Genomic DNA, 22,045 nt, shown 5'->3' on the forward strand with positions numbered 1-22,045 from the left:
ACATTTATTACATTAACATGTTAATAAATTAACATTTATTACTTTAACACACTTTCAGTCGATGCAAACGTCGTGGCAGTTCATGTCAGGCCTGAGCCTCAGAGGTTCCTGGAAAGTCTCTTGACATCTGAACCAGTTTTAAAGTTTGGTTGTTCTTTCATGCCTTGAAAAAGTAATGAGAGGAATGAATAACTTGATCATCTTGGAACTTCCTTTTGTTTAGAAATGTCTACAAAAGGACTATAAATCTAGTTTTCTTTGTAGTTCTCACATGGATTCTTTTGGGTTTTCTCATTGTTCACAGTAATGGTTCAGCTTTAAATTCTTTTTACCAACGTTGTCCTGTCCTGCATCAACTTTTGTTTCCAACAAATAAGTGTAGCCAAACTTTTTTTCATCAGAATGAAAAATTAAATTAATTAATACAAGAAGCAATGAATGATCAAACATTTGAGTATAAGAGGTAAATAACTAATTTAAGAACTTGTGTGGGGAATCTTGGCCTATTTAAGGCTTTACAGGTCTAAATTAAGATTTTTATATGAATATTAGACGTTGCAGAAATCCAGGTTAATTTCTGATCACAGCTCTCCATTGTAAAACATCAATGCATAGCATTCTGTATAACACACAGAGACTGTTCTTATTTCACTGTACAAAATTTTAATTTTTCATCTTTTCTTCCTTATGACAGACAACAGGCGACCCCTGTAAACAAAAAGAGTCATTTGATACAAGCCAGAATGCAGTTCAAAAATATATAAGACAAAATCAATAAAAAGCAGGTCTCTTATCCCTTGTAGTTAGAGGAAATTGTTGGAATACAGCTTTATATGATGTACAAAATATCACACAGTGATAAGTTGCTAATAAAAAAATAAAAACACAAAGAAATGAGAGTCCTTTATCTTGGCCTCTGACTGGTAACAGATCCCCCCCCCCACATATTTTCAGCATTTTTCTTTTGCTTTTTAACCGTTTTGCCTTTTTTTTCTTTTTTTTAAACAAGTTTTACATCATCCTCATCATTCACAAGTATGTTCTATGTGTAGCAAGGGAAAAAAAACGACTCTCTTCTGATACTACAGTATTTTTAAATCTTAATAATCATATTCTTTTTTTTTTTTTTAATGAAATGCAATAAAGAAAAACAACGAAATGATCGACATTTACAGCACATAATGGTGAATCTACTCATCATCTACAGCCTGTTTCCGGTTTCTTTTCTAAATGCGACACTGATTTGTCTTCACTCCCCTCAGAGGAGAGAGGGAACAACTCGGGGACGGAGGTTTCGATTCAGGCGACGAAGCCACCTGCAAAACCTTCCTGCACCCCCATCGGCTCATTTCTAAACTAACTTTTCATTCACTTTCAGATGTAGTGCAAGGTGGAAGTAAATAGTAGTTAAGTATAGGAACAGAACATTATGACCTGCTGTGGGGCATATCTTTTTTTTTTTCTTTGTTTTTTCAGATTTATGTCAAACTAACAGCAGTGACATGTTGTCTAATCTCACACATTTATACAACACCCTGTTTGGACAAAAAATATACAGATAATTCTAGCATTGCAAAAGAAAAAAAACTATTTGTGACCCTGTATATCAAGTTTTAGGGGTCTTGAACTGAGGGCTGCTTGGGAAAAGGCAAATTTCAGCTAAACCTGATAAATATGTTTGTTTTTAGAAATCCATATCTAATCTAATCTAGAGGACTTTATTTACCGGATGTTAGATAATCCGCAAGATACCTGGATTATCTAAATGTCGTGAAAGACCCAGCAATGATTTTACAAATCTATTTTAGTACATGTGTTCTCCATCTCCTCCTCGTTTATCAACATCTTAGTTTAGCTAGTTTAAACCTGACGCGTTGCAGCTTCTCACACCGAAAACATTGTCGTATGCCGACAGATTGTGCACATTCAGAACCAGATGACGATTTGCAGAGATTTGTATAAACGCAGCGAAGGAAGAGACAGATGTGCGGAGTTTCAGAGGAACTGCTTAAACCCAGGGGATCGCTGGGTTACGTTCAAAACAACAAGTCACCGAAACATACCAGGTGTCACCAGCGTCAAATAACACCCACACCTTTTTTTACATCAATACTTTTTCCCAAGATGAAAAATCAGAGTTTTACACGTATCAGCATATTTGTGCTGAACTTTTAATGACTTATTTCAACCATTCTTTACTTGGGTTAACCCATAATACAAGATAAAACTTCAATGAATTAGAAAGGAGAAAATAGGAACACAAATTTAAATTCATTGTGGCTTTTCTCAAACTCCACAATATTTTTTTTTCAACCCTGGCAGATATAAAATTTCTGAAAAGGCCCTCATCTCAACAGTATTGAAAATATATAAGATATGCTTAAAATCCAAGTCTATGGCAGGAAACCAACCAACTGACATGCAGTCCAGTCAAAATAGACTGCATAATGCTTGTGGTAAAAGTATTATTTATTAAGGAACAATTACCAATACTTTAGTTTTTGAGTCTATCTGTGTTGTTTTGATCATGTGTGGTTAAAAGAAAAAATCCACAATAAATGCAAACTTGTGCCCCCAAACCTGTTTTTTTTTGTTATCCTAAAAAAGTAAGGTTAAAAAAAGCATTAAACACTCACAAAAGTAAATGATAATTTTGCTGAGTGTTTGCAAACTTCTAACCAGAAGTCAACATTTTCCCTAGGATGCCTCTGGAGCAAGAAGGAACCCATCTTTTCACCTTCAACAGAAAGCTGAATGAGTTCTGGTGTTTCTAAAATATTAAAAACCAGCAACAAAACAACCCATAACCCCCCCCCAGAAACTGGCACCGCCTTCATGAAGCTCTTCTGAAAGCTCAAAATGACCTTCTCAGCATCAGACCCGCACATCAATCAGGCCTGAAACAATCAAAACTCTTCACATTCCTCAATCAAAACATTAACAATGACTGCTAATTCTGAAACGCAGCCACGGCTAATGAAATGACACAACCGAAACAGATTAAAAAGTGCCAACAATCACACTTAAAGACAATAAACAGGTCCCTGATTCCGACTCAAGACTAATGAGGTCTTTTTGTAGCACCATGGTTTAAATAGTGCATTTACAAACACACAATGCACGCGCACACACTCCACTGTACAGTAAAAAGCACCAAATGGCAGCATCTGTGCCATTTGCCTAGAGCACGAAGGCCAGGCTCACACCTTTACAGCCTACTGATTTCAGCTGGGGTCCTATAATCTCTATCTTCAGCCGTGTAATGTAGTACGAGAGCATCAGTTTGAAATGGATCATGACTGTGGGAATCTGTTGTTTCAGGGGCGTTTTTTTGCCTTTAAACAGCAACCCACAGGAGAAGACGCAGAATCACGGGACGCCACACAGAGGAATGAAACGAGATGAAGTGATAAGATATTTAAAAGTAAAGCTATTTGTTTACTGCTTAGTGTCTCCTGATATTACACACAACCGAGGTAAAACATTCTCCTATCCAAAATGTGGAACCAAACAAACACAACCTACATGGATCCTTTGGAATGTGAGATCATTTCCAAAGCAGAGCCTGGATCGGGTGTTTCTTGTGAACCCTGGCAGCAACCCTATTGTTTGTCTGCCAGAAACACTTTCCTCATAAATTCAAACTGAAGATCAGAAAGGACAGGCGACGGTGCAAATCTGTTAGTGAAGTATGGGTAGTGTGTCAGCAGCGAGAGTGCATAAACATATACACAAGGTGCGTCTTAACAAACACAGGCAGAATGGAGAGAGGGCGAAAACAAGCTGGAGAGTGTAGTGTAGGAAAGTGTGTGTGTTTTTTTAAATATGATTATTTGAAAACAGAGCAGCCATAACTTTTTAAGTTGTAAAAAAGCAGTACAAGATATGATTAGTATTACAAGAAGTCACTGAGGCATCAGAGAACTGTGAGGGGTAGAAGAGGGGTCAGGGGGTTGATGTCCTGTGGTGATGACCCAGCCAGTGGGCTGCAGGACAGTTGGGTGTGTTTGCGTGTGTGTGATAAAGATAGAGAGAGAAAGAGAGAAGAAAAGAGAAAGAGAGAAATTTGTCCGCTGTCATCTTCATCATCTTTTTGCCCAGTTGTGGTTGCAGGACGCTGAAGAGACAGAAACAGAAAAGACGGGATTAGGGATGTTCAGATCACAAAACACAAAGAGCAAAGGCAAATTTTCAGAAATATTTTTCAATGCCAACAGTTTTCATACTCGGAGCATATGGATGCTTTTAAGCAAACTAGAATATCATGGAAAAGTTTATTTCAGCAATCCAGTTCAAAAAGTGAAAATTCACAAAACGCATAATAATGTATTGCAATTGCTTACCTCTGTGAAACTGAATGACTATGAGTTACTTATTATAAAATCCTAACAGTCAGTTTGTTAGAAAATTCAAATATGAACAACCGTGAAGCTGTTACTCTACACTAACATACTCGAGGAAACCTTCTTTGTGGAAATCATTAAAAAAAACAAACATTTGAAATGCTCGAGCTTTATTGGGAACAGTTGACAAGATCACAAACCCTCCTGAAGCACCTGAACTGCACTCTAACACGTCCTATAATAAATTTGCCAACTTCTTTGAGGAGAAAATGAAAAAAAAGTAGAGGGTTAATCTGCACATCCACGCCAAATCCAATATCAATCCTATGCCCAAACACAAAAAATGCAACAAAAAAAACTGACTCAATTTCAACTACTCGACTATAAAGGCTTAGAAGAAATTATTAATCAATTAAGCAATTCTACCAGTGGTACAGATATAATAATGCCCACAAGTTTCTTTAAGAAAATCCTGCCTGTCATTGCAACTGATCTGATTCAAATCGTAAACTCATCCGTCTCATTGGGTGTTTTGATAACTGCTGCCTTAATAACAGCAGTTATCAAAACACTGATACAAAAGAACAGTCTGGACAAATCACTACTGCAGAATTACAGGCCAATCTCCAACCTTCCATTTATTTATTGCTAAACAAATAAACTTGACTGATTGATTGAAAACAATAAAAGCAGTCACTGACATTCTGCAGAATAAGGGTAAGGTACAGAGGAAACAAGCCGTCTGTTCAAAGGAGGACGGTTCCAAGCATATTTCTCGTAAATTAAGTGGAAGGCAAAAGCGTGATACAAACAACGGCCAGTTAAAATGAAATTTTAGAGCACTTCTTGCTTAAAGGAGATGCTGATTTCATTTTCATGCTGGAATTGGCACCTACTTTTACTGCCAGTTAACAATGCCTGCTTAAGTGGCCAATAATTGGCTAATGCCAATTATTGGCTTAAATCTGATGCAGCAGCAGCTTTGTACTTGTGATTAGTCAAATTATTTCAAACCCAGCCTGAGCAAGTAAACCAATTCAGTACTTCACTAAGATGAAAAGGATAACTTGATCAATTACTTTCCGATTTAAAGAACAGATGTGTAAAAGTTTGCCACCAGGAATCAAATGGTTGAGTAATTCTGAGCTTTCACTTTTAAGCCACAAATATATATATAAAAAAACATGTCAATGTCTGTATTTTAAATACGTTCTGTGTGTAAGACATGTATAAAATATGTTTTTCTTTTTTAACTGATTTTATAAAAAGTTAATAACAGGTGATGATACTTTAATTTGTCGAGATGCACCTGTATACAAGCAGTTTTGATGGTGCACAGAGAACGGAAAGCAATCATAAATCTACATCAAGAGCTGAAAGGCGCTGTAAGTGCAGGCAACCAATCTTGCCATTGTTTCTGTGGCAACAACAACAACTTTACAACATCCTGCTGGGTGACTAACTCTCTCCATATGTGTACCACAAGGAGAACACAGGGGCTTTTCTACAACATACAAACCTTGCTGAAAGTCTTAAAAGTAAATGAAGTGTTGCCAACAGTTTTTGCAGTAACTGAGCTCATTTCTGCTAAAATAAAGTGGCTGTTGGATTACATAATAAGTTACTTTATTTGAGGTCATCCCTTTGTGCCTCCCATCTGTTATCTGCCAGCTCTTTACAGCCATTTGCTTCCCTCCTCCCACCTACATCTGCATGGATCTAATTCACATAAACAGTGGGACTTGCAGATAAAATGGCTCTCAGGCACTTTCTTGTTTTATTTTGGTTTCTGAACAGCAAAACAAGCAAGAAAAGGTGACCTGTAGTAACTATTATTAAGTGATTTATAGCTTAGACTAAAATTGGAGCTTTTGAACATTTTAGTAAGTTATATTTGGGAATTTTGAGGACACAAATTATAAAGCATACCCTGCAAAAACCCTCCAACATTCACAACTGAAGAAGAGGGCTCTTTAGAAATCAAAAGCTTTAGTTTCTAAAATTAGGCATTCTCAACCTTAACCTCATATCAAATGTAATCTGAATATGTTTTAGTGCAAATGTTATGCCAGCAGTTATAAATTCTCAAAAAAAGATTAAATAATGTTAAAAATCTTACAAAATAACAGATTTTTTCACACAAAAAAACTTTGCCATTATATACATTATTTAAATCAATATAGAAAGAAGACAAACATCATTTATACCAGCAATAAAGCTTTTCATAAAGTGTGGTGGGTTTCCAGTGATCAACAATGTTTTTTGATGACAGTTATCAAAGCTACATCAAAGCTAAGCAACCCCAATCTGAAAGATCTATTCCAGCTTTCTTTGTAAACATTTTGGAAAATATACATGATATACAATAGCTTTGTTGCTTTATTGCTAAGTTGGCATCTTCCATCTTACCAAAATGGCAACAGTGGATTCACACAAAAATCTTGGCAAGTGCGTCTGCGCCAGCGCTGGCGATGAAGGGCTGGGAAGGGTGGAAGGCCACGTCGTGAATGGCCTCGTCGTGCTTCTTCCTGTGGGCGGTGATTTCCTGCACGCACGTCCTGTTGTCCAGCATCCACAGACGCACCGAGCAGTCGTGGCCTGCAAGAGGTAAAGGGCAGGTGAAAGGTGGGGGGAAGTGTGTTCAGGTCTTGTTATACAACGCCGATTATTTTATTTCGCCAGAGAAATCAAATAATCCATCTCATTATCTTCATTTTTGTTCATTTTAAATCATCGTTTAAGACATTTTGAGTGAAAATAATAATTGGTTGTCAGTGATAAAATAGGATGATAATTAAAATTGATCTTGAGTGTAGTTTCTTCAGTCAAGATTTTAATAAGTCAAGCTGGGCAATACTTACTTCCAGAGATGAGGTAAGTGCCTTTAGGGTCTGTAGTGAGGCATGTGACAGCATCCAAGTGAGCCACCATGGAGTGGACAACTTTACCTGCACAAACATATCAGCAAACTGGGATTAATTTTCGTCTCCAGAAGATTTAGGTTGTACTCAGGGAGCAACAACAGAAGATCAGATCAAGCAGGTACCAGTCTTGTTGTCCATGAAGCGGATGGTGCGGTTCTCATGTGCAGTAATGGAAACGGGTTCATTTGGGTGACTGACGACGCGATTGATCAGTTCACTGCCTGCAAGGAAAACATACATTCAAATGGTTCATGTATTTATCTAATTGTTTGTTTTTGAGGCAGCAGGAAAAGGTTGTTTGTAGTGGAAAATTATGGGTACAGATCCTCTGAACGTACCATCTTTCGTTTGCGTCTCTAGCCCGGTGATGCTGTGCTCCGTGTTGAGGTCATACAGCAGCGTCTCTCCGCTGTCGAACGACACCACCACCTGGTTGGGGTCAGTGGTCACAAAAGCCACAGAAGTCGGGGTTCCGTGCTCTGAAAATACAGGCAAGGCAATATAAAAAAACCCGCAAAAATACACATCGGGAAATTAAGTGGAATAAAAAAGTGCACAGGTAAAAGTGCTAATTTTCTGAGAAAAATTCTTTTGTTTTTCTCTTGCAGTCAGCCTTATTAATCCAAATTAATATTAAGAAAAAGTTGAAATAGAGCCCACAGTGTGATGCGTTTTCAAAATGTGCTACTTTCCCTTTTTTAAATGAAAATCTATGAAAAATAAACCTTTTGATCATATTTTAATTTACTGTGATAAACTTATGTTTTATAAACACAAAAACTGGCAAGACATAATAACAAATGTCAAGGAATGCTACTTTTTAGAACAAATCAGTAGTTTCCTGCTCTTTTAAGATAAAATTTTGCAATGTTTTGTTGTTGCTTTGTCAGCTAAACCCATTCTATTTCCCCTCGTCTTGTGGCAGAAAACAAACCCACAACACCACCATTTCCTCTGCCTGTCTGTTTTGAATGTTATGGTTACTTGTTACATTACTTGCTATGTGTCTTAAAAATAAATGCATTTTGCTGCTTTTACGTTGCTTGACTCTTTTCAGCCTCCAACAGCCGATCTCTACCTCTCTCCTTGTTGAAGACGGACATGCAGGGAGATGAGTTCTGAGGGTCCCAGAGGCGAATCGTGCCATCAGCTGAGCAGGAAGCGAGACGATGGTGAACCGACGAATACGTTAGACCCCAAACGCTGTCCTCGTGGCCGTCCAGCACGCTGCTCTGAATGCCAGGATCTGAAGGGAGAGCCGCAGTTTATTAAAACTTAAAACACATACTTGACGTGAGGATAACAGAAAATTTTAAGATTTTCTAAACTATGCTTTAGGTCATTTTTGAAATGTGAGCATAAACAGGGTAGATGTCAGTTGTTTGTGAACTCCAGTTTTAAATGCATGTGTAAAATAGTGTAGGAGGAGAACTAAATGAAATTCAACATGAAAATGATTTTCTCCCTAGATTTAGTTTTTTTAATTTTTATTAACCTTATAAATAACAATCCACAGTCAATTATAGAAGTTGAACAATTATCTGTTTTCTTTTTTGTCCATTATTTAACAACTTTTCAAAAATAAAATTACTGTCATCCTTCTCTCATTCACAGCATTTGGACTTTATGCTTCAGCCAGAGTGAAAAACCACAAACTGCTGGTCAGTCCATAATTTATATACAACATGAAAAACAATGTAGTTCACCCTTATGCTTCATTCTCTTAAATGGACAGCAGGTGGCAGGTTTCTGCTACTTACAAAAAAATGCAGTTTGTAGACAGCTCCTTTTAATCTCATCTAATTTCCTCCCTAATTTTTAAATGTCTCTGTTAACGTACAAAATTTTAATTTCAAAATGCTCAAAATTCTTGCAGCTTTTATGACATTCTGAACTTTTGTGCACAATACAGATAATGGATTAAATCAATAAAGCCTCAAAACTCAACACTGTATTTCAGATTCACTTTCCATTTTTCACGCTACTTATGCAGATGTGAAAAATCAAAACACAGTGTAGGAGCCCTGGATATGCTTTATGGCCAACGGAGGCCCATGAAGCCGAGCAAACTGTGACGTCTCACCGTAGTTATCATAAGGATCTACGTTGAGGTCGGGCATCTTCCAACATCTGACGCTTCCATCCAAACCTCCGCTGTAGCAGGACTCTCCGTCCTCACTCATGGTCAGCGACAGCACCGCTCCACTATGAAAACACACACAGATGGCAGTGGCTTGTTTTCAGGGGAAAAACAGTATTACTAATTTTTACACGTCAGAGACTGAACTCACCTGTGTGCCCTGAAGGTGTAGATGGGCTCAACGTCCAAAGCTGCATTCCTGTAGAGGGATACAACTTGTTATATGTGCTTTATACTTCAAAGTCTCAACTCTTTTTGGAGTCTTGAGAAAGTATTTATACATATAGAGCCTTTTCACATTTTGTCATACTACAACCTCAAACTTCAGTGATTCTACTAGGATTTTAAGTGACAGAGCACAGGAACGTGTAATTGTTAAATGGAAGGTAAATGGCGCTCAAAAGTTTTTGCAAACAATGTGAAAAAGAAATTTGGGTCTTTAATTCTCCTAAGTAAATTAATAATCTGCCTTCAGAAATAAACCAACTAGTAAATAGATCCCACCTGTGTGTAACCTAATCCCAGTGTACATCCAGCTGCTGTGTGAAGGCCACAGAGCATTATCAGTAACAGAGTGAAGACGTCCATGGAAACTCTGGAGGAGCTGCTAGTCATGCACTAAGCAAATCTGGTTTTATAGAAGAGCTGGATAAACAAAGCTAAGCGAAGCTGAATAATTCAGGTTTTCATTTATGAAAAATAAAATGCTTCATATTCCACTTTATAATTATGCACCACATTTTCTTGGTATATCTCTTAAAATCTCAATGTAGCATGACGAAGCTTGTAGAATCAAAGTGAAGTGCAACCCTTTGCAAGTCACTGTATTTCGTTCTCTTACTTTTTTGAGTGCATGGCCTTGTTGAGGTTCCACAGCTTTAACGTGCCGTCCTCAGACGCCGTGAGCAGCACTGCTTGGCTGGGGTGGAACGTCAACGCCCGGATGGCGTCAAAGTGGCTGCGCAGCGTGAAACGAGGATTCCAGGTCTTCTTGAACTCCTCTCTGTTGTCCTGCATCTGGTGGGGCGCAAAATAAAAGTGAGGCACGCGTTATTGTTGAGTTATGTGCTGCTTCACATGCTGAACAGAGGTTGACCGGGTCAGATGTGTATTTACATCGATGGAGAGTTCATTGTCGTTGGCGACGGTGAGATCCGCCAGTTCACCCAGGTTCATGTCGCCTCCTCCAACAGCGTCCATAATAAAGACATCAGAGGAGAATCCCAGGGCACCACCTGCAGGTCGAACGTGGAAAAGCATGTTACCCCTCATTGTATTAAAAAAACATGACTTTATAAATGCTGCAAGTTCTCCATAGCGAAGAACTTTAGAAAGCTATGCTCTTTTATTCTGGGTGCATTACTCCCACACAGTGTACCAAAGATAACATTTACAGGTGTAGGTGTAGTCTTCTAACACAAGCTTTAAAACTGAGAAAATTAAGTTTGAATTTCAGTGTCCAAGCTACAACCGTGTGTGTGGGAATACACTGGTGAAATAACTCGGATGTGGATTTTTTTTTTTCCCTTTTTGATGAGCATATTAGAAAAAACCTCACCTTCCCCGGAGCGAGCCTGTCCCGATACAGATGGGGGCGGAGAAGGTTTAGGTGGGAAGTCCGACATCATGCCTTGCAGCTTGTTCCTGCGGTTTTCTGAACCCGGCGAGAAGAGGGAGAGAGAAAACATTCAGTCAGTTCTGAGAGGCGGAGAAATGACGGAGAGACCAGCAGATGAAACAAATGAAAGGAGAAGAAAAGCGGAAAAAAAGACACACTACATACCTTAAATATATATATATATAAGACCCTCAACTACTTTACATCCACTTTCATGGGTGAAACATCTACATGATGTATTTATGGTTTCAAGGAATGAAATGTGAGCACATGACCAGTGAAGGCAGCATGCGTGATCACCTTTTCAAGCTGCACATTATACAAGACAAAGATGGCAGCCACACAGATCTAAAGATCATGAAACAGGACAGAGAGACAGGCGGTTGGGGAAAAAGAGGTTGGTTTTATTGACGAGAAAAGATGCCAAGACACAACAGGACGTAGGAGGTAAAAAGGTGAGCGAGTGGAGGCAGAGAAGACAGTCGGCAGTGATCCTGGCAGTGCTGACAACTACGGTAGCGGCGTACCTATCTCCCGTCCATCACCCGAGATCCGGGCCTCTCCCGCCCCCTCCCCATCCTCCCCCGAGCCCAGAAAGTCAAATTCATTCAGGGCGTCTTCTGAGTCGTCCTCGTCCTCCTCATCCTCCGGGTCCAGATCTGTAGTCATGGGCTCTGAACTTATCTGGACAACAGAAAAAAAACAAAAAACAGATATAGTTGGTGTGATGAGCAGCTTATTGTTTGTGACAACTCATCAGGCTCAACTCACTGATCTCACCTTTACACGGGGCTTTTTGATTTTGCGTGGACCGTCGATGCAATCAGTGGTCATGCCTTGGAAGTCATCTTCCTCGTCACTGTCCTCTTCATCGTCATCCTCGCAACCGGGAAGGAAGGGGATCTTGTCGAGCACCGAGCTGCCGATGCTCTCCTTGGAGCTTTCTTTGCCCGCATTCCTGTTAAAACGTACAGAGAGTTACATTTTCACACAGATCAACACTGTGAAAAGATAAAACAATTACGTAAAAACAATTTTGTTTGGAGTTTACACAGCATTTGTAATGTTGCGATTAGTTTATATTTATCTGAAGATGCAAAATTCTTTCAGGTCCTTATGATGGTCTCTTAGTGGTCCTCTACATTTGCTTCACTGGGTCCCGCATCAGGACCACTTTACGTCACAATTCAAAGAAAATCCATCCTGACCCTCAAATTTCCATGCAAAATAATGGAATTAAAAATGTTTTTCACCTACTCTATAGTGTGTCTTACATCACTTTTGGCTACTTGCTTTTTTACACAAATGTACTTTTTTGTGGGGGTCTGGTCAAACATTAGCTCTCTATATCTAAATATATCTTGAAGAATGGAATTCACTGTGCCTTTACCAAAAGCAAAACTTCAGTATGTTTATTTGTATTTTTGTAAAAAGAATTCCCCACATTTACTGTTTCACCAGTTTTTTTGGCATTTTAAACCCTGTGTATTTAGCAAAGCACAACTTCAATACACAGTTATCTAAAGAAAAAAAAGCAGATAATAAAATTCCTCCCTTTTTATCTGAATGAGTGCTAATTTTAGTCAGTAAATAAAAACCAACAATATTAATAGGTCAAATGTTAAATCACAGCTTGATGGGTTGCATGAAAGGTAAAAGATGTCATCTTAATATAAATCATTGTAAAATCACTGCATTTATAAAGCATTATTAGGCAAGAGCGGGGATACTTTATAAAAACTGTAAACAATGAAAGAAGGAAAAAAAGTCTGGAAAAAATCTAACCTTTTTTATACTCAACGTTCCTTCTTTCCTACTAAAATAAAAAGTTAACACTGTATTTTTCAGACTCTTCAATACTGCATAGGAACTCTAGATTTTAGTCACCATAATTTAAAAATGCCTTCAACAGGGTCCATATCTGATATCCAGGTTCAGATCGGGAATATTAAGACTTATTTCAAACAAAATGAATATTTTTGTTACTTTTTAAGCTACAACTTTTAAGCAGACAGCTGTATGATGAGTAAGCCAGATTTTATTTAGTCTAGGTCAAGATATTTTATTGTAACTTTATTTTAAATACTGTTTTGACCTCTTTCTCTTGTTCCTATTAAAAATTTGTATGAGCCATCCAAAGTCATGATTAGAACTCACAGTACCTCACTACTGTGATTGCAGCAGTAAAAATGTCTCACTTTTTAATTTGTTCTTCTATTTGTCTGACCAACAATGAGTCTCCAGCCGCTCGGGGTTCTGGTTCCGGACAGCTGTCGCTCGACGGGGGCCCGTTGGCCTCCGGGCTGCTCCGCCCCAGCAGGGAGCGCACGCGTTTAGAGCGCATGTCCAGGATGGTGTCTGAATAGCCGACTTCCTCAAGGTACCTGCGTTAAAGAGGCAAAACTCTCAAGACGGTTCCTGGAAAAAAAGGTTCTTGAATCATTGAAGTGAAAGTCATGGCATACTTGCGTAGTAGTTGACGACCCTCTTTCCATGACATTTGATTGGGTGGCTCAGAGTCGGCCTCAGCTGGTCCATTGGGAACTAAGGAAATGAAGGCATAACGTAGATCATGTAATACATTCACGTAACTAACTGGATTAGAAAAAATTTAAAACATACGCTGATCTGCCTCCATCTCAGGCTTCTTGTCTCCAGGACTCTGGTCATTTCCAGATTTCAGCTTCTGGTGCTTAGCCCTGGAAGCAACAAAAAAATCCCACAAGATCAACGTTAAAGGAGACAAACATCCATCCTAACTAGATCGCAACATCTACAGAATGTAAAACCGTTGGTAAAGGTTACTGAGGACAAAAAGATGACTTTACTATCTTGTATTTCACCTTTCTTGTTTGAGGGCATACTCCAACATTTTGATCCGCCTCACTAGGTCTTGTTTCATGTTCTCCTGGCCTTTTCTTTCACCCTGCAGGAATGCCACCTGAGCCTGACACACAGAAATATGGCAATAAACAACACAGTACACATTCTGGAAAATAAACATGAGCGCCATCATGAGTATGGGAGGGAAGTCTAAGTAGGAAGAAGGAAGTCTTGATGTGGCAAGCACTTAAACACAACTTCTTGAAATCCAGAGCCATAAGTCAAAGGACTCTTATTTTTAAACCATTGCTGGCAAAGGCCTGAGTGCACAGCTGCAGACGAGTAAAAACAAGAAACAGACCCGCTGAATTCAAACGCTCTCTTGTAAGACACATCCTTCCTTTCTCATTTCCTGTCCGTTTCCTTCCTCGGTGCTGACAGGACTCCCAACTTGAGGAAAGGCTTTTCTTTTTACAGCCCATTCTGGCCATTTATCAAAACAAGGAGATTTGTGAGGGAAAAGTGATGTTTCTTTTTTAAGGAATCTGGACAAAATCATGATAGGATTAGAGCAGGTGCATGGTCAGAGTTCACTGAATTACATCAGACTTCTCAAATCTTACCCTCTTCCCCCTCCCCAAAAAAAGCCTAAAACAAGTGAATCAAACTACAAGTAGGTTAAAAAGCTCTAACCCAGTTCTACTTTAAGCATACCCAAGCAAGAGGCTGTGCAATAGCATTGCAAATTTTCTCTCTGTAACTCACCGTACCAAGTCGCATCAGAGAATAAATAGAGCTTATTTTACAGCTCATTTCTCCCCCACTTGCCCCAGTCTGTGTCCATGAGGCTCCTCCTACACTCAGTTCTGTAAAAGTAGAACAGTCTAAAAACTGGCGCCTCATGGGGCAGAAGCTCGGCCTGTTCCAGACAGTAGATGTAGATCTACGAGGAGGGCTCACACCAACACAGACGGTTGTGTCATGATTAAGGAGGAACATGGGATAATCTGCCAAGTAAACCTTTCTGCTGCTGAGTAATCCTGATTAATGCAATGTCACTTCATAGACTAATCGAAGGGCTTGGGAGATGAAAAATGTTCAGATGTGAATACTGAAGGTATAATCTCTAAAACAGAGATATGTTTGCTTGTGTGGTTTAGAGTTGAACTAATCTTGGAACAGCAGATGGGTCTGTGCAAGAAACTGTTTTACTATGAATGGACAACAATGTAAGAACATATTTACAGTATTTATGTGGGTTTTTAATGTCTGGTTGCAGTTAAGAGCATATCCAGTGATAGGTTTTGCAATAGTAGAAGCAAACTGGTCATGTTTGCACCATCATTAGATTTTCACAGTACACTAAAATGCAAGTTAAGGTACTGCTCAACTGGGTCCTGGCATAGTTATGAAGGTGCAAACATCAGAAAAGTAGATAGATGTGTTAAAAATGGTTCTGCTCAAACCCATCATCGGTATATTAACTAACAGAAAAAAAACAAAACAAAAAGAGGGAATGTCAAGGCACACACATGACATTATCCCAGGCCGGGTTTAAATCATTCTCAACAGCCATGCCAAACATTGTTGTTGTGACAAGTAACTACAGATATGGGCCTGTCAAGTTCCTGTCTTATAAATGATCCCATTCAACAATGCATTTCCTCATTTTCACCTCTCAGGAATCTTTCTCCTTCATCTACAAAAAGTAGGACACACATTTTTACTCATACTCGCACACAGACAAGCCCCAACTTGCCTCATTCACTGATTAGCATCACACCAGTCCCACACGCAGCGCCTTGTTTCACACTGGAGCACGCAGCCTTCAACCGCGTAGTTGACCACAACAGAGGTGATCATAATTATCCCCTCGTTCATTTTTGTTTCATTTCATTGGATTAGTAGTAAATGCAAAGTGCTGAAATTTTTTTTTTTTTAAACAGCACTACATCACAAGTATATACTGTACATGTAAATGTTTAGCTGTAGTTTAAAGACAAAACTTTAAAATACATAGAATGATGCAAATGGGTTTTTTTTTTAAAAAAAATCTAGATGTAACAATCAAGATGCCACTAACTTTTGGTTTCAGGCCTGAGGTGTGAAGTTTGATTTTTTTTTTGTTTAAAGTACAATAAAACAGAAAAGAATGCACCAGGTTCTTTGATGATTCAAATTTTACTTTAACATCAAAATAAAGAAATTATTAGATAACTTATTTTATGCATCAAAAGATATGCCCAAAACCTTTATCTGGTTTTTATTAAACACAGATTTAAGCACCACAATTTCAAAAAACATCAGAATACATGCAAATGTTGATCTATAAATACCAAATGTTGAACATTTAGTAAATTTAAAAAAGTAACAGATTTATCTGTATTCGACCTGCTGATCACCAATCAGAGATTCCTGGTAAGACAAGGTGATAAAGTTAGAGGCGCATGTAATATGTGCTTTATAATGTACTAAAATGTATTTACACTCAAATCTAACCTTTGAATGAAAAGCTGAACCTGTGTTTTCTTTTTGGTTTTCATTTACTTCTATCGCTTCTACCTTTTTGCCAACAACAGCAGGTTCAAGAATCTTTGTCTTTGAGTTGATCAGACCAAACGCAAAACAAAACGACTCATTGATCTGCTACTAAAGATGATTTATCAACTGTTTTAAAGCAACAGATTAACATCTCTTCTCACTTTTACAAAATGTATTATTAAAGAGTAAGTGTTTGCTTATAAAAACTCAGTATATGGCATTAGATACGGCCTTGCTAGTGACACTGGGCTTACAGTGCTGATGTCATCTTAGTAAAACTAACAAAACCCTTAATCACAAAAGGAACTTTACTGGGAGCACACCTGTCATGTCATCTGATCTCTCTTTCTTGTGTCTGTGTTTTCGTCTATGTGACCCATTGCTGCTGATCTTTCTAAAATACACTGTCACCTAGAGAGCCGACACAGGTTTGGCCTGTTCTGTCACTCCTTGTCCTCCCGCTACACAGAAGGGTCAAGGGCAGCTTTCTGTCCGTGCTGACCATCGATTTACCCATTTCTCATTGCTCTTAAAAAAATAAAAATAAAAAAGTCCACAAGCAAACAAGTAGATCAACAGACATTTTCTGGGACAGAGCCTGCTGGAGTAGAGCAGAAAGTGTGTGTTTATGTAGAGTCACTTGGGAAATAAATCCTAAAAGGTAGGACCTCCAGGCTGAGTTAAAAAATGAGACTAGGAAGGAATAAAACAAGTGTGTGGTGATTAAACATAATAAAGTCAAACAGGCTCACAAAGTACATAGATTAAATCTCTTACAGTGTCTAGAGAAACTATTTTTAATACTTGAACTTTCTCATATTTAGATACATTAAGACCAGAAACTTCAACATATTCTACTGGGACTTTGGAAGACAGAACAACACAAAGTAGTGCGTAATTGCAAAGTGGAACAGTAATGATAGTCTTCAAATAGCTTACAGATACAAGACTGAAAAGTGTGCCATGAATTTTGGATCCATCCCCTTTTGGTCCGATTCCCTTAAATAAAATCCAGTGCAACCAGAAGTAAACTGATTAGTAAAAAGAGATTTGGAGATGGTAGCATCATTCTGTGAGGTTTTTTTTTTCTCTCCAATGGGGCTGATGGAAAGATGGGCAGTCCTAGAAAAACTGTTTGAGATTGGGACAAAGGTTAACTTTCCTGTAATAAAACAACCCTAAACAAACAGCCAGGAAGCATTTAGATCAAATTATTTTTAGTCACAGGAGAACTTCAATAAAACTACTGTTCAACATAGAAGAGTTATCAAAAAGTCACTTGCAGCTGTAACTGTAGCAAAAGGCAATGCTATGGCGTATTGATTGGGGGGGAGGGTGTATTCTTGGATCAGATTTTTAGGTGACAAAATGTGTAGCTAAATACTTTTTTGCAGCACTGAATAACAGAAAAAAAGTAAATGCAAGTAAAAAGAAAGCATGGTTAGAAATTCTGTAATGCCTACGGATGTCATGTGTGTCAAAGCTAAGAGTGTAACTATTAATTAGAGATCAGTACCCAGGGCCCTGAAGCCCACAGTCAACAGGAAGTAATGCCTTGTGGGTAACCACTAATCTATCTGCACACAAGTGACATGGCTAGCAACGTATCGCAGTAGTGCTATGATTTGACAGAAACCTTTTTTCCCCCCTCAAAAAACTATTCTAAGACTCAAAGGTAAACAACCACCCTTCTGCTGCTGTAATACGTTTGACCCGAAACGTCCCACCTGATTCAGAGAGGCGGGGAAGACTTCAATTGTCGGCCTGTCAGAGCAGACAGGACACCACAGGTGGCCTCTTAGACGAACAACACGCTCACAGAGGGAACACGTGTGGCGGTCTTGCAGAGACACGCCATGCTACAAAGATGCAACTCCCACCATATACACAAAAAGTGTCAACTCTCTGTCCGATACTGAAGTTTTTGTTTTGTTTTGTTTTAGTTGCCTTATGAAAATGTTTGTGATTCGATTATAAAAGCTTGAAATTAAGTGAACAAGCAGTCTTGTTTAGACATCATCGAAGCTAAATATACTTCACACGCGTACTGCATGTTGTTAATTGTGCAGGATGTAGCCAGCGGGCAAACTAACTGGCATGTTGAGAGCTCTTCAAGCATGCTGGCAACAAAAGCCAGAGGCCTGGAGGTGTTAAAATGTAAGCTAGGCCATTTTTTTCCAGCACCACACTGCAGTGTTCCCCTTCATTCCTCCAGCTCAGGACACTGTGCTAATTGTACCTGTGAAGCCAGATCATGTGCTGCAAATACTTACATGCAAACCCAGTTATAATGGCCTGTTGGACATGGCGGTGACCCGTTTCTGATTTCTCTTCTCAGTTTCTCTTCCGTGTGCCCATAAAAGAAGCGAGCGCTGACAGTTTGTTATTGTTCATCCATATTTTATCAGGCTCCTATTTATAAACTACATGGGTTTGAGTCAGGGGGCAAACAGAGTGGAGGAGTACCACAGTAAAAGACACTAAATGTTGTTAGGATTATTTTCCCACATTTTGTTATAAGCAGAAACACTTCAAAGAAGACAAGAGGCATGTCTTAATGTAAGGGTAAGATAAGAGCAGTTGCTGTTCCAACTACTCACTAGAGCAGTTTTAGACTAAAGCAAAATCCTACATCTATGCAGGAGAGAGACATTTATCTTGTGCAACTTGGCATCTGAACAACTGGGACCACCGTGGGACACATGGTTTGCTCACGGGCATTTTTCTGCCACTGACTCACATGTTCACATAGTTTGTCCAAGCCACTTTTACACATGCAGATCAATGACCTTTATAGTTGTAGGCCTACACGTCCAACCTAAAGGCAGGCCCTGCGCTCGCATTAGTAAGCTGCATATCATTGCCTATCGACAAAATTTTTCCCCCGCACCAGTGAGTCATTTACTTGTGCGCCAGTTCAAAGGGCGGGCTTTACTTTGAGTGCCACCACCGCACACACACACATACATTTTACTGTAGATCGGGAATAACATCTGTGGAAAGGAGCAGATTTTTTTCCAAAAACATCGTCCTGATCAATCATTTTACCAAGAAAAAAGCTTGAACTATCGTATTTCACCATTCATCAAATAACCATTATTTCCTAATTAACTGGTATCTAAGAATAAGAGAGAAATAGTTTTAAAACACATTGTTCCCACAACTCAAATCCTTCAACTGAAATGTCAGTGTCAGTGACCAGAGTTGTGCAGGTTTTATGGAGACCCCAATTTGTTGTTGCGTTCTGGTGGTCAATAAAGAGCACAATCACACTTAAACCATTTAGCTGTCTGGAAATATGCCCAGTCACAAAACAAATAAATAAATAAATATCACAGACTGTAATGGTGCGGATGGGAAGTTGGCATGAGATGGTAACCAGTATCCTACAGCTTAACATGCTTTTAGTGATATGTCAGAGAATGAAGACTCCTGCTGTTTTGCTCTCACTTAAAAGACAAATTCAGTTGCTTTGACATACATCGGGTCAGCCACGGGATGAGACGTAAAGAAATACCATCTATTAAAACTGTTATACTTTGTGGACAAAAATACAAAACAGACAGACATGCTGTGGAGTGCCACCCATCACCCTTATTAAGGTAACTACAGATAGTAAGCTACAAGCAGCATGCTTGTTAAGCTGCTAACTGCAGACTGGCTTCCCAGGCAAATAGCCTGACTAATTAAGCAGCTAATTTTAGCTGTGTTACTATATAAAGAACAGGACAACAAAAACAGGAACATATTTTCAAACAGTACATATTTTATACGTCTGTACATTTGAATTCCAACAATTATTACTTCTGTAATAATAAACATGTTACAATATTGCAGCATTAGAGATAAGTGCTGTTTTTCTGCTTCAAATACAAAAACAAATTTGACCATATTATCCTTGTTTTTAGAGTTTCAATCACCTGATCTTTTTTTTTTTAATCAAGGTCATCATTTAATATAGTGAGAATCTCACGATATCTATATCCATCTTCAAAACACAATATTTAAACCACGAAACTATTCTGCATTTTAATTAAGTTTTCAAATAGGTAAGGGGATGATCTTTTTAGTCAAATACGCTCAATAATGCAGTGATTTTACCTCAAAGCTGCATGTCACTGACCTCCTAACCACAACAGAGAAACCACAGGAGAATTTGTTTGAAAATCAGATAATGGCCTCTTGGTTCAGTTTCGCATGAATGTCAAAATATAGTCTATTTAAAAAGCTGTGGGTAGGACATGTCTTTGAAAAAGACATCAAAGTAATAAAAGAAGACAATCAGACGTGAGCTATTTACGGCTTGTGTTTGGTGGCCAACATACATTTAACCAGCATGAATTAATGTGAGATGAAAACCTTGTTTGTTTCGCTTAATGTTCCTTATTGCGAACATTAAGTGGTACACTTCCTTTTATTGTACAGTAATAATGCATCCTTGTCGGTGCAGTATGTTAGCCCATTAGCATGCCGTCTCTTTGACACTGATTTTAGGGCACATGAACACTTACAAAGCAAAGCAAAAAAATGCGGTGATGTTTTCTTGTTTGTTTGTTTCGCTTGTTTTTCGTCCTGAGCCCGTTTCGGTGTAAAACCAACTAACACTTGCTTTATGTAAATAAATAAAATTACCCTGAGTTCGTCCCTCTCAGCCTCCCAGCGGTATTTCTCGGCCTGGAAGCGTCCCCACTCGTACTGGATGAAGTGCAGGATCCCGGGAAGCGTCATACCCGAGTCCCCGTCCTGCGCCTCTCGAGGTAGGAACGACCCGGGGATGGCCCCGGCTGCCGCTGCCATTGGCCCGACTCCGGCACCCGATGTCGTCTGGCCCGGTCCTGCTTTGGGCCCGTTAGGGTTGCGCCCCGCTCCGCTAGTACCACTGCCTCCGCCGCCACCGCCTCCGGAGTTCGGGTTTAGTCCTCCGCCGGATCTGTCCGCCTCCATTTCACCGTTCAACCTTTCGCCAGGATAATTATTTGGAAACAAGCAGGCTGTATAAACAAAATAATTTCCAAAACACTACCCCGAACCCTTTACCAAACCCAGCTGTTCTCTACAAGCTGCCCTCTATTCTTCCCTTTCTCAAACGACAGTGAGTCGAATTACTATTCAGTTGGTAAAATACTACACTTCCGCTTTCAAACTTTCAGAATAAAACATAACCCCAACAGTGTTCAGAGCATCTCATTTCTTTAGGGGGCGCGTTTAACAGATACATTTGTACATATTTTTCATAAACATTTAAACAAATATACACCAGAACGTAACTATTTTATGCAATATTTCCAAAACAAACTTTCTCCATTTGCTTGCGACCTTTATTTTGTGTAACCTCTTCCCCGTGTTTGCTGTCGGAAGGGTTCTGAAATTGTGTGACAAATAACGGGACTCTTTTCTCTGATATACAATGAGGATCTCGCCAGTGGGAGTTCATTTCCTGCCATTTTGTGATCAGAACCGTTTTGACATAGCAAAGCCCCATAAAACCACCCAAAACCTTACTTCCGGTTTCCCCATCTCACATATAAATCTCGGTTTTCCTTAAATGTTTGCTATATTTACAGTTTCAAACACTCGGTTGGATCAGTAGTTCTTAAACTTTTTCATGATAAGAATCACTTGACTAGCAAATGAAGGTCACAGTATAGCCACTTCC

General features: G+C 39.0%; 1 protein-coding gene across 1 annotated transcript; it reads right to left on the bottom strand.

Annotated features, from left to right (window-relative positions):
• Nucleotides 1-644: 644 nt before the first annotated feature.
• Nucleotides 645-21,495, bottom strand: strn4 (striatin 4). The gene is made up of 18 exons (XM_014470654.2): nt 21,022-21,495; nt 13,869-13,972; nt 13,648-13,724; nt 13,491-13,569; nt 13,224-13,409; nt 11,806-11,983; nt 11,553-11,709; nt 10,966-11,061; nt 10,524-10,642; nt 10,249-10,424; nt 9,559-9,606; nt 9,351-9,472; nt 8,346-8,513; nt 7,606-7,746; nt 7,390-7,488; nt 7,205-7,291; nt 6,753-6,941; nt 645-4,117 (listed from the first exon to the last, which is right to left on the bottom strand). The coding sequence occupies exons 1-17, from the start codon at nt 21,331-21,333 to the stop codon at nt 6,772-6,774; spliced, it is 2,319 nt and encodes a 772-aa protein (XP_014326140.1). The 5' UTR covers nt 21,334-21,495; the 3' UTR covers nt 645-4,117; nt 6,753-6,771.
• Nucleotides 21,496-22,045: the final 550 nt, after the last annotated feature.

The sequence above is a fragment of the Xiphophorus maculatus genome, chromosome 18 (genome assembly GCF_002775205.1).
Source record: "Xiphophorus maculatus strain JP 163 A chromosome 18, X_maculatus-5.0-male, whole genome shotgun sequence".
Taxonomy (NCBI): domain Eukaryota; kingdom Metazoa; phylum Chordata; class Actinopteri; order Cyprinodontiformes; family Poeciliidae; genus Xiphophorus; species Xiphophorus maculatus.